The following is a 10,951-nucleotide window of genomic DNA, read 5'->3' on the forward strand; positions in this document are numbered from 1 at the left end:
ACGTCCCACCGGGAGAAGGCCCCGGGGAAGACCCAGGACACGCTGGAGGGACTATGTCTCTCGGCTGGCCTGGGAACGCCTTGGGATCCCTCCGGAGCAGCTGGTGGAAGTGGCTGAGAAGAGGGAAGTCTGGACCTCCCTTCTGAAGCTGCTACCCCCGCGACCCGACCCCGGATAAGCGGAAGAAGATGGATGGATGGATGGAAACACAGCATTGCTGCAGCCTCAACCTTAACAAAAACCAAAACATCTTCATTGCAATGAGGCGAGCTGCTTCTTGCTGCTTCCTGTGGTGCTTTCACAGCATCAGTTTGAAACCATCATTGTTGTGAAATAAGGCGATGGCTCTCAAAACCTCTCTGTTTTATTTCAATTACTTTTTGAGTCACATTTTTTTTAATTTGATCTCCACTGGTTCTTTTGGTTTTTACTTCTGAAAATGTTAGCTCTTCTTCCCTTTTTTTCTCTGAGCTCCTTTAAAACAAGGATTGATCAAACAGACAGAAAAGGTTCCACTTTTTAACTTTGACCATGGAAACTGAAACATTGAGACTTAACAGAGCTGAGAAAAGAGTTAGTAGATATTATTTTACATCCTGTCATATTTAAATAGATTTCAAGCAAAAACTAATATTTTTTAGAAACATTTTTTAACTGACATGTCTTCAATGTAAAGAAAGTTTAAGTCGGGGAATCGTGGAAAGTTAGTGACAAAAAATCTCCAAATTTATCAAAATACCTCATTAATTATTCTTTACCACAAATATTAACAACTTTTTTGTATCAGTAACAAACTCTTGGAGTGATGTCTACACTAAAATGCTTCATATTTAACTTTAACACAATAGGACAGACACTTTCATAGCTTTTTTTTTTTTTTTAGCTCTTTAGCTTTACATATTCCTTTAGAAGAAAAGGAACATGTAGAATTTAGTACACGGAAACCTTTTAAGGGAAAGTGTCACAACAAATAAGTAGCGATTTTTTTTCTACATTTAAGGATACAATCAATCACGTTAAAGACATCAAAGATCTCTGTTTATACCGAGTTATTCAGGATCTGTGTTTTTCTGTGTGTTTATTTTGAGTTTCTGTGTCTCTGAGTCTCCGTGTTGTTCTGTCTCCCCTTCATTGTTTCCCAGGTGTGTCTCGTTTCCGTGTTTACCCTCTGTGTATTTAACCCCACCTGTGTCTTTTGTTCCTCGTTGGGTCCTTGTCTAGCTGTTGTTCATATGTGTCTATTTATTCCTGTCCATTTGTGTAGCCAGTTGCTACCTGTGTTGAGTCCTGGTCTTCTGCTCAGCAGTGCTGCCTGGTTTTATGGACCTTTCTGGATTGTGTTTTGGAGGGTTTTTGTGGACTGTTTATCATTAAACCATCATTATTCATCTCATCCTGGGTCTGGTGCGTTTCCCTCACCATCTTCCACCACCACTTCCTGACAGAGTTATTCAGGAAACCTTTTATAAATGTGATCATCTTGGGGCTTAACTGATCAGCACCAGCTCACATCCAGACCTCTTTAGAGTTAAATGTCATCTAAATGCACACAGACTAATTATAGCTACTGTACACTCTTCCTGCTCTCAACATGTGAAGGAGGAAGTGAAGAGCGCCAGATTCAGATGCATCTAATCAGAGTAAGTCCAGCTGCCATCTATTCAAGCACCTAAAAAGGACAAAGACAGCTTCTGAGTCACAACCACGGAAGCTGTGGTTGTGACGATAATGCACTGAAAATCTGTCTTCCTGCTTGGAAGTGTAAATAAAAACCTTTTTTGTTTTGCACAGAAGAAATATGAACAATCTAATACTGCATTTTAGATTAGAATCAGTGGCTCAAAGAGTAAACGGTAAGTTGGGGACTGAGAGAGGAAAAGACTTGAAGTTGATCTGAGAATTTTATTGTCAAAATCTGCAAAGTGACTATAGAAAAAGTGATATAGATGTCTCAGTTTGTAAGAAAACATCATCTAAAATATCTTCTCACTCTGATTATACCACCAACGTTGTCATGTTGGGTTCATGTCTTTTTACCCACATACAGAACACAATCAAGAAATCAGATAGTTTATTTTAACAATGATGAAATGTGAAATTGTTTGGTTCTTGTCCCGTGGATGGGAAGCCGGGGTCATCAGAACTCTGAAGGCAGTGGGAGAGAGATGGTGAGTTGATGGCAAGTTGGAGTTAGTTTCCTCTAGGAGGAGAAGTACTGTGGTCTCTGGGATTGTGGTCTATTATCAGGGGGTCCTTAAGATGATTTAGGTTCCATTGTGTGGTCTTGACGGAGAGTTTTTTGTAAGTAGATGGAAGAGGCTTGCAGTGGAAAGCAGACAGGTAAGTTCTTGCGAGGAGTGATCCGACAGCCAGCCAGGAGTTGAAGAATATCTGAGAATCTTCAGACAAGGAGTAGATGGACTCAGGCAACCATTGGGTAAGATCCAAGGTTGTGTTGTACTCTAGACCGATCTTGGTCTAGAGACCAGTTTTTGATGGTCTCTGTCTCGTCTCGGACTCGACCGCATTTGGTCTCGGTCTTGGGTTGCTGAGGACTCATTTTATTTTCAACACCGCAACTGTGGAAATATCACTAACCTTACAGCATACTGACCAGTTTAATTGTTAACATATTTGTTTTCATTGATGCAAAACTCACCGATTAAAATCCAAACAATAACGTGACTTACCAATTACGTGTTTCTGTTACTCGCCCCACCCTCTCCCCACCTTACACTGCGCTACAAGACATGGTTTTCTTTGAGCGCCAGAAGATGTCCGTCTAATCGTCAGTAATAGAATTGCGCTGCATAAATCATAGGAAATCCGATGGCGACAGCTAATTCAGCAGCGCTTCGCTTTCACAGACGGTGGGGACTACGTCTAACTTTTTTCGTCACTTAGAAAAGAAGCTCAAAGAAACGTAAGCTCCGTTGACGTGATTTTAGAAAGCTAGCTGTACAGAGACACATAAACAATTTTGATGAAAAAAAGTCATTCACTGCGCTGAATTATTGTGCAGAGGTGTTGACTAACGTGTCGTACTTATGGGACAACACTGTGTCCAAAAGTCTGCAATGTAGTGATATGACATTCACGAAGTCTTCTGAACTTCTCTTTCCTAAGAAGACAGGACTGGAGCCTCACAGAGAGCCGTTATTTGTTCTTGTAATTCTCTGCGTACACTGCAGCTATCATTTTATTTAATTATATTTATTGATATTTATTGAATTAGCAAATAAATAAAACACAAGTTTTGTTTTCATTCAAAGTGGCAGCTGTAGGGACTGCCATGATGGCAGACATTACAGCATTGTTCTGCTTGGCTTCATGCAGTGGGAGAGAGGGTGAGAACAGTCATGGTGAGCACCTTGTGCTTGGTTACTTCTTGCTTGTTGCGGTTTGGTCTGTGTTCATAGTTGAGCGTTGCTTACTGTCAGGGTATTTCCTCAATTGCCATGTTTAATGGTGCAGATAGTGGCAATTTCTGACATGAATGATATGGGCAGATGCTCAGGACATTATCTGTTTAGATAAGCAGAACAAACTCTTTGTTCTGCTTTTAATATTGGTTACATTTAGTATTTAATATCTAGGTGTTTTTATGGGAATGTGAATCTTTCACATCAATTTGATAAGCAATTTTGATCATATTTCACATTTTATTGTGTCATGTAGCCCGAGGCTCTGGTCTTGACTCGGTCCTGACTTCCCTCGGTCTTGCTCTTGTCTTGGTCTCGGGTTAGGTAGTCTTGACTACAACACTGCTTAAAGGAAACACCTGAGAATGGAGCACCAGGTAAATGTTACAAACATTAGAAAAAGAAAAATTGGAGGTACACTTAGAAGGGCTCAGAGTACCATAACTGGCAAATACTCAGGTGTCAAAGTGCTGGCAGAAAGCTCCTCATATACGCCTGGATGAAGAGGTGATTGAAAAGAAGCCCTGTAGTGGATGAAGAGGTCATTGGCATCTAACAGCCAGCATGCTCTGGATCCACAGGTTGTCCTGGAGACTCTAGGACATCCAGGAGCAAGTGTCAAAGTACTCTCCTTGTGTGTTTTTGTTTGGGTCTCTTTTTCTATGGCACCAGGTGGTTGCCAAGCTGCAGCGAGTTATTTTTCATATTATGCGATGAGAAGTTAATGATAGAGGAAGTGGTGTTAATATGGAAGAAAGACGTTTCATATCTCAATTTGAGGATGATGTCAGACAGAGGGAAGTTAACCTCCCTCATCTAGACATTTGTGACAGGAAAAAACTCTTAGATGTATATACTGTAGTTATAATTGCATGCTTTTAATTTAAAACGTGAGTATTTCCCTGTTGATTATCCTGGCAAAAACTAGAGTGTGGTGGAAAGGAAAGAATTTAGAGACAAAATCAGGAGGAAAGTAGAGACCCTTCTGGTGTTTTCCTTCTGGAGGAGTTAGCCAGAGCTTGTCAGGCTAATTTCCCACTTGCCAATCTCTGAGTTCTGGTTCTGTCCTGTTCATTGGAGGAGATGCCTGCTGAAGGAGCGAAGCCAGGAAGGAATCAATCATCAATCAATCAATCAATCAGGTTTATTTATGTAGCACATTTCAGCAACAAGGCTGTTCAAAAATATTTAGCAACATAAAAACACAGAAATACAAAGTCATAGACGACATGGTCAGCAATTGAAACACTACATTTTGTCAAGTGCCATGGTTACATGTCAGATTGATGATTAAATTTCCATTGATAATGTTTCAAATGCAATGCTAACCAGGTGGTTAAATTTAAAGGAACTAAGTGTTAGCAGTTTTCAGTGTTTGCAGTTTTCTAGAAGTTTGTTCCAAGTCTGGAATAGAAGCTGAATGCTGTTTCTCCATGTTTGATTCTGGTTCTGGAGATGCAGAGCCACAACCAGAAGACCTGAGAGGTTCTGAAAGGTTGATGCAACAGCGGCAGATATTTAATGTATTGTGGTGCTAAACCATTCAGTGATTTATAAACTAACAGTGTTTTAAAGTTTATTCTCTGGGCTACAGGAAGCCAGTGTAAGGATTCCTGTAGCCTTACACTACAAGGGAGAAACCTGGAGGTTTAGTCTAAATGTTTGCTGCCTGTATTGGACTTTAAGGGTTTCTGAAGGATCCTCAATTGCAGGACTTATTTTATTTTTTACATTTCTTAGTTCCTTTTTTGACCGTATTGTCATCTCATTTCCTTCTTCACTTCATTAAAACCATGTTCCCTTGTTCCACACAGAACTCCCAGCATGCTCCTCGGAGGACAGATAATATTTTGTCTATAGATTCCTGTATAAATTGACCATTGTGCACAATAATTGAAATGATACTCTATAAAACAAATGTAAAAACTGTATCTAGACACTGCAAATATTGAAGTAATAATATAATATACTGGGTGTGGTTGGAGATATCAAGTCATAGTAATATAATAATATAATAAGTGCAAATGTTAAGCGTGCATATATTGAGATAATTGCTGCAGTAAATAATGAAAATAAAATACAACAAAGATCAGAAGATAAATTAAACTACAAAAATCTGCAAAGTATACAGATCACTCTCACACCACATTAATACCAAAACATCCAAACTAAATTAAAAAAATAAAGAATCAGAAAAAAAAAAAAAACTAGCACATTATTGTTGTGCACTGACTGTGAGTAATAAGAACAGAGTTTCAGCCAGGTTTCTGTACCGTAGAGTAGAGAGGATCTGAGCTGTCAGCAGTCTGAGTTGGTCCTTTCTTTGGCTCAGACACTTTGACCTGAGCGTACAGCGTCTCCTGCTGGTCTCTACTGGTACTCTCTGATGCACAGGTAGGTTTCTTTCTGAAGTTCACATCCTCATAGTGAAGCTCTCCCTGCGTTTCATTAGATGGTGGTTGAAGAACACCATCTAAAGATGCAAGAACACCAGGCTCCTCAGGTGCTTCGGTCTGTCGGAGAATATACAGAAAAACACCTTATTCACCTCTAATCTGAAATCAATCCATAATATATATATATATATATATATATATATATATATATATATATATATATATGTATATATATATATATATATATATATATATATATATATATATATATACTCTTAGTAAATACATGGCCCGTCTATTTTTGGCACCCAAAGTTGAATCGCTTTTCCACCTTGCACATCCAGCTCGGTTTGTCACGGTTCAAGATGTTTAAAGTTTTAGTTGTTGCTTAGAGTGTGGTTGGAGAAATCAAGTCACTGTTTTCTGGCGTATAACATGTTCTCTTGTGTTTCCCTTTTTGAAGCGACCTCAGGGTAAATAGTTAAATCATATTTATATGATTTATGATAAAGTCATGGATTAAATCTCCAACTAGAAACTTTCAGAAATTCACATCATCTTAAAAATGTTACGTTTTAGTCAAGTTATGTAAAACTTTGCATTTTTAGATGAGTCATTGAATCTCACAATGGTGATTTGATTTAAATAGAAAACTTCTTAACATTGGATGTTTTCCATTCTGAATACATAAGTACATAAATCAAAGGCAATGAGGCAATTACTTCATGTTTTTCTACACATCTCTATGATCTATTATTATGTCTTTATGCTGAAATTTAATTTAGATGATAAAAGAGGATTTTAATGACGTGCTTTTCATAAATTGTGTTCAATCCGAACACAGTGCAGGGATAAGATAGTCTGTTATTTACTCACCTGATTGTGTTGTACAGCAGTTCGTCTGGACTTCAAAAACCTAGAAAATATTAAACAGAAGTCAGAATAGTCATATGATACAAGGAAAAACATGAAGGCACATGATGAGAGTTAAGGTTGTCCTGCAAGACACATGAACAAAAAAAGATAAAGTGATATTTAGGTTAAATATAATAATGAAATGAATTTGTCCTGGCTTGTCCAGGTTTGTTTATTCTGTGTTTGTCTCTTTCTTTGATTAGATGACTTTTTCTGTTTTACCTTAATTTAGACCTTTAACTCTTTTATGTTCCTTAAGTCTAGTTATTTGTTAAATTCATTTTCCTATTTACCATTTGTGTTCTCTCTCTCTCTCTCTCGCCCCTGTGCTATTCTCTCTCTGTCTCTCTTTTATTTTTTCGGGCCCACTTCCTGTGTTGCCCCAAACTCTGCTAACTTCTTTAAAGCCCCGCCTCCAGCGCGCAGTTTGAACGTCCTCACCTGTTCCCACTGTGATTGTGGCTTGTTGTTGGCGTCCTCCACACAAATTGATCCAAATCTTTGAATCTACTGACTAGATTGCCTGGTGAGTTTGTCATCTGATAGCAGTATTGCTTTTACATATGAAACTTCAGCTTGATGGCTCATTGGATTGTTGTTTTGCCAGAATTGTTGTCGCTGTTTACCTGGAGCGTCGCCAGGATTCTGTCACCGCTCATTGTGCCTAAGCACATATACATTGCTCGGCTCTGGCTCCCTGTGTTCCTTGTGATTTTTTAAAATGTATTTTTTTGTTAATTTTTGACTAAAACAACAAAATCCACTCACCGCCTCTGACTCTGCATTTGGGTCTTCTCCAACATTTCACACAACCTGACATGCATCACCAGATTTTCAAAGTGTATATATAGTATACATATGATCTTTTGGGTCATGTTTCTAGTATATAGCAAGATTGCAGTGGACAGAGGACAGAGAGAGGAGGACTGCTGGAGCAGGAGAGGCTCCAGCAAACAGCAAGGACAGTTCAGAAATGATTCGGAATGAGAAAAAAACTATTTATGAACAGATTAAATCTTTTAAATTCCCTATTGCTAGCAGATCTATTGTGACTCAAAGAGCAGCTGCTCTGAATGACGGCCTTAATGCAGCCATTCTCTGGTACTTTGTACCGGCGGAGAATCATTTAGCAGGGTGCAGTATCGGACCGCACCGGCTACATTCACCCTGTGTCAGTCTATTCTACATCTTGAAAATACCAACTTTTAATCTCTCACTTTTCAGCTTCTTTTAGACCAGGATGAACTTCTCCAAAACAGGCTTTGTTTCTTTTTTGTAGAAGGTTTTGTTCTTCTGACAGAAAGCAAGAAGTTTTTATTTTATTTTTAATTTTTTTTTTAATTTTCAGAACTGTTAACTTTTATCCTTCTTCTTTTGGACAGAGTTTAGTTGATTAGAAAGAAAAAAAATGACTAAATGTCTAACATGTGAACAACAAGCTGCACTTTATGAGAAATTAAATATCAGAATGAATCTTTTTCAAACCTTACTGACAACATGAAGAAAAATGTCAGCCTCAGAATTCAGGTGAGAACAGTTTTTATATATTTTTCACAGAAAAAGTTTGTTTCTGTCTTTTCATTTTCAACTAAAGTTTGCTCTGTTGGCTTAGTTTCTCTGTAGGTAAAATAAATTGTAAATAGAATAGTGAGACCATTTTGCAGGAATCAGAACATTGAGAAGAACACAGAGCTCTCTATAAACCAAATTTTAACTGAAGCCTCTACATGGTTTATTGAATCATATTTCATTATGAGTCAGTTCCTGATACTCACCATAGAACCAGGAAGACGAGCACAGCCACAATGGTCACTGTAATGAGGGGAATCAGCAGTTTCTTGTTTTTATCTAAAGAAAAAAGCAAGAAACAAGAAGACAATGACAAAAATGTCTTGAAGTTCAGATCATTCAGGCAGGTTTTTGTGAATTTTAATGTTTCACTTTACTGTAGTAATCTGTAAGGTTATATATAACAATGTATAAAAAAAACCCAAATTACTTATCAAAAATCTAAACTAAGTTTCACTTGGATACCATGGTTAACTACAATATTAACTTCATAATTTAAGACAGAAACATAAACTGTAGATGAAAAGAATAGAGGAAACCTTTAGAGAACTTACCAGAGTCCTCATAGCAATCGACTTCTCCCCCAAAGACTATTAATTTGACGTCTCCTTTAGTTACTATCCTGGCTTTATATGTACTGTTTTCAACCCAGGTGGAGCAGCTGATGGGAGGATTGACTCTGCTGGAGCAAAGCAGCCCCACCCATCTAGCTGCTAAGGTTTCTTTGGGAGCATCTGAGGAAAATATAACAAACCTTCAGATTATTGATGAGAACCAGCTGAACCATGATGTTCTGACAGGATCACTTACAGAAAACACTGAGAGTCACATCTGTATTTCCTGTCTTGTGTTCTCCTTCATCCACAGGATATCTGGCAGAACAGAAGATGTTGTATCCATCGTGGATCTCTGACAGACTGATGTCCTGCTGGATTGTAGCTGTAAACGTTCCATTTGTGTTCCTCTCCATCTGTCTGGGAGGGTTTGGTTGGAGGTTCCAGGTGAGTTCAGGAGGTGATTGTGGACAGGGAGTGAGAGCTGAGCACGTTACGGTGACAGAGTTCTTCTCCTTCATTTCACTTGAGATTTCAATCCTGGGGCTCCAAGCGGAATCTGTGTTTTCACATCACACACACACGCACATGCACACGCACACACGCACACACACACACACACACATACACACACACACACACACACACACACACACACACACACACACATTTTACACAGTGAGATATAGCAGACTGACTCCACTTTAGACATGTGAAGCATAAAAAAAGAGAATTATGAATATGAAAGTAGGAACTCATTGAAAAATAGATTTATTCAAAACATCCACTTTGTGCTCACAAACTGCTTTTTTAAAAACTCTGGACTCTGATCCTGTTGATGTTTAACTTTACACTAATGATTGAATTCATGTAGTTTGTTGTTTAACACCAAAAAGTTATCATAATAAATTTTCTCTCAACAATATTATTACATATAAATAAAAACCAAAGTCTCTCACCTCTAACTGTTATATGAACAGGATCACATTCAGCTGTTGCTCTTAACGGCCCTTTCTCAATCCTGAAGAAGTATTTGTCTGTTTGATTTGAGTTTACATTAGAAAACACACTGGTGCAGTTCTTCTCTCTCAGGTTTCCAGAAATCTTCACTGCATATTTGTTTTGAGACAGACTGCTGTTGTAAATCACATTTTTCAGATTCTTTCCAAATGCTGGATCACTTTTAATCCAAACTCCAAATATTTCTTTCTTGTTGTCAAACGTTTCTTCTGATTTCTCTGGTATTTCTCTAAAGCTACATGGGATTAACAAACAGGATCCATTCAGAGCTTCTATCTTCTTTGGTGCAGTAATGCTGAGGTTTGTTTTCTTATATCCACATCCAGCCTGAACTCCTGTAAAACAGAGTAAAGATGGACACAATGTGGAGCAAAATGTTCCTGAAGAAAAACTTCCTGATCCATGAACTCCAGCTGAGCTGCAGCCTGTTACTTTAAACAAGATCAGACTTTACTTGAGACTAGAAATGCTTCCAGTAATGTCTCCAAATGAAAGTGAGAGAATAAATAACTCACCTGACAGTAAGAAGACACTCAGTAACACACTGACTGTCAGCATATTCTGGGAGAAGGCTGCCATCTCACTGCTACATCCCTCCATCAGATCTCAGAGGCAAGATGAAGGAAAAACTAAGACTTCAGTTTAAATAAAGGCGGATAACTAATCAAAAATATCAAGTTATCTCAGAGAAACATCACTTTTAAATCTTCCAAACAAAATGCATTAAAAAGTTTTGTTTCCATAAAGTGGTTTTAAAAAATATCAGGTTCCTTTTTAGCATTCAGAAATGTAATTCTTTAAATTTTATTCTTTCACCAAAACCACTGACCCAAAGAAAACTCCAAACTCATTTTATCAAAGTAAATTTTAAGACTTTAAGGTAACACTTTTGAAAGAGGAAACATTCAAAGTTATGAGTTAATTAAACCTACATTTTAAAATCAGTATAATAAATGTTTTTCTTACCAAATATGTTTGTAGCAAAAATTGTTGGCAACAGTTCAGCCACCAGGAAATCCCTCTGTCTAAAAGCAACTTAATCTACAGAATACGTTCTGCCTTTCACTGGATGAGG

At 37.9% G+C, this 10,951-nt stretch overlaps 1 protein-coding gene across 1 annotated transcript; it reads right to left on the reverse strand.

Moving 5' to 3' along the window:
* Positions 1-3,698: 3,698 nt before the first annotated feature.
* LOC122824087 (myelin-associated glycoprotein-like) lies at positions 3,699-10,476 on the reverse strand. The gene is made up of 9 exons (XM_044104296.1): positions 10,392-10,476; positions 9,816-10,211; positions 9,113-9,415; positions 8,857-9,036; positions 8,509-8,581; positions 7,502-7,546; positions 6,695-6,734; positions 5,696-5,935; positions 3,699-3,781 (listed from the first exon to the last, which is right to left on the reverse strand). The coding sequence occupies exons 1-9, from the start codon at positions 10,474-10,476 to the stop codon at positions 3,743-3,745; spliced, it is 1,401 nt and encodes a 466-aa protein (XP_043960231.1). The 3' UTR covers positions 3,699-3,742.
* Positions 10,477-10,951: the final 475 nt, after the last annotated feature.

This window comes from Gambusia affinis, linkage group LG21 (assembly GCF_019740435.1).
Source record: "Gambusia affinis linkage group LG21, SWU_Gaff_1.0, whole genome shotgun sequence".
In the NCBI taxonomy this organism is placed as follows: Eukaryota; Metazoa; Chordata; class Actinopteri; order Cyprinodontiformes; family Poeciliidae; genus Gambusia; species Gambusia affinis.

Excerpts from the sequence above, each read along its gene's own strand:
- LOC122824087 (XM_044104296.1), bottom strand. The coding sequence starts at position 10,476 with ATGGAGGGATGTAGCAGTGAGATGGCAGCCTTCTCCCAGAATATGCTG. Across the intron at positions 8,582-8,856 it reads CGATTGCTATGAGGACTCTG|ATAAAAACAAGAAACTGCTG; the intron begins GTAAGTTCTCTA and ends TTTTTTCTTTAG. Across the intron at positions 5,936-6,694 it reads CTGCTGTACAACACAATCAG|ACCGAAGCACCTGAGGAGCC; the intron begins GTGAGTAAATAA and ends ATTCTCCGACAG.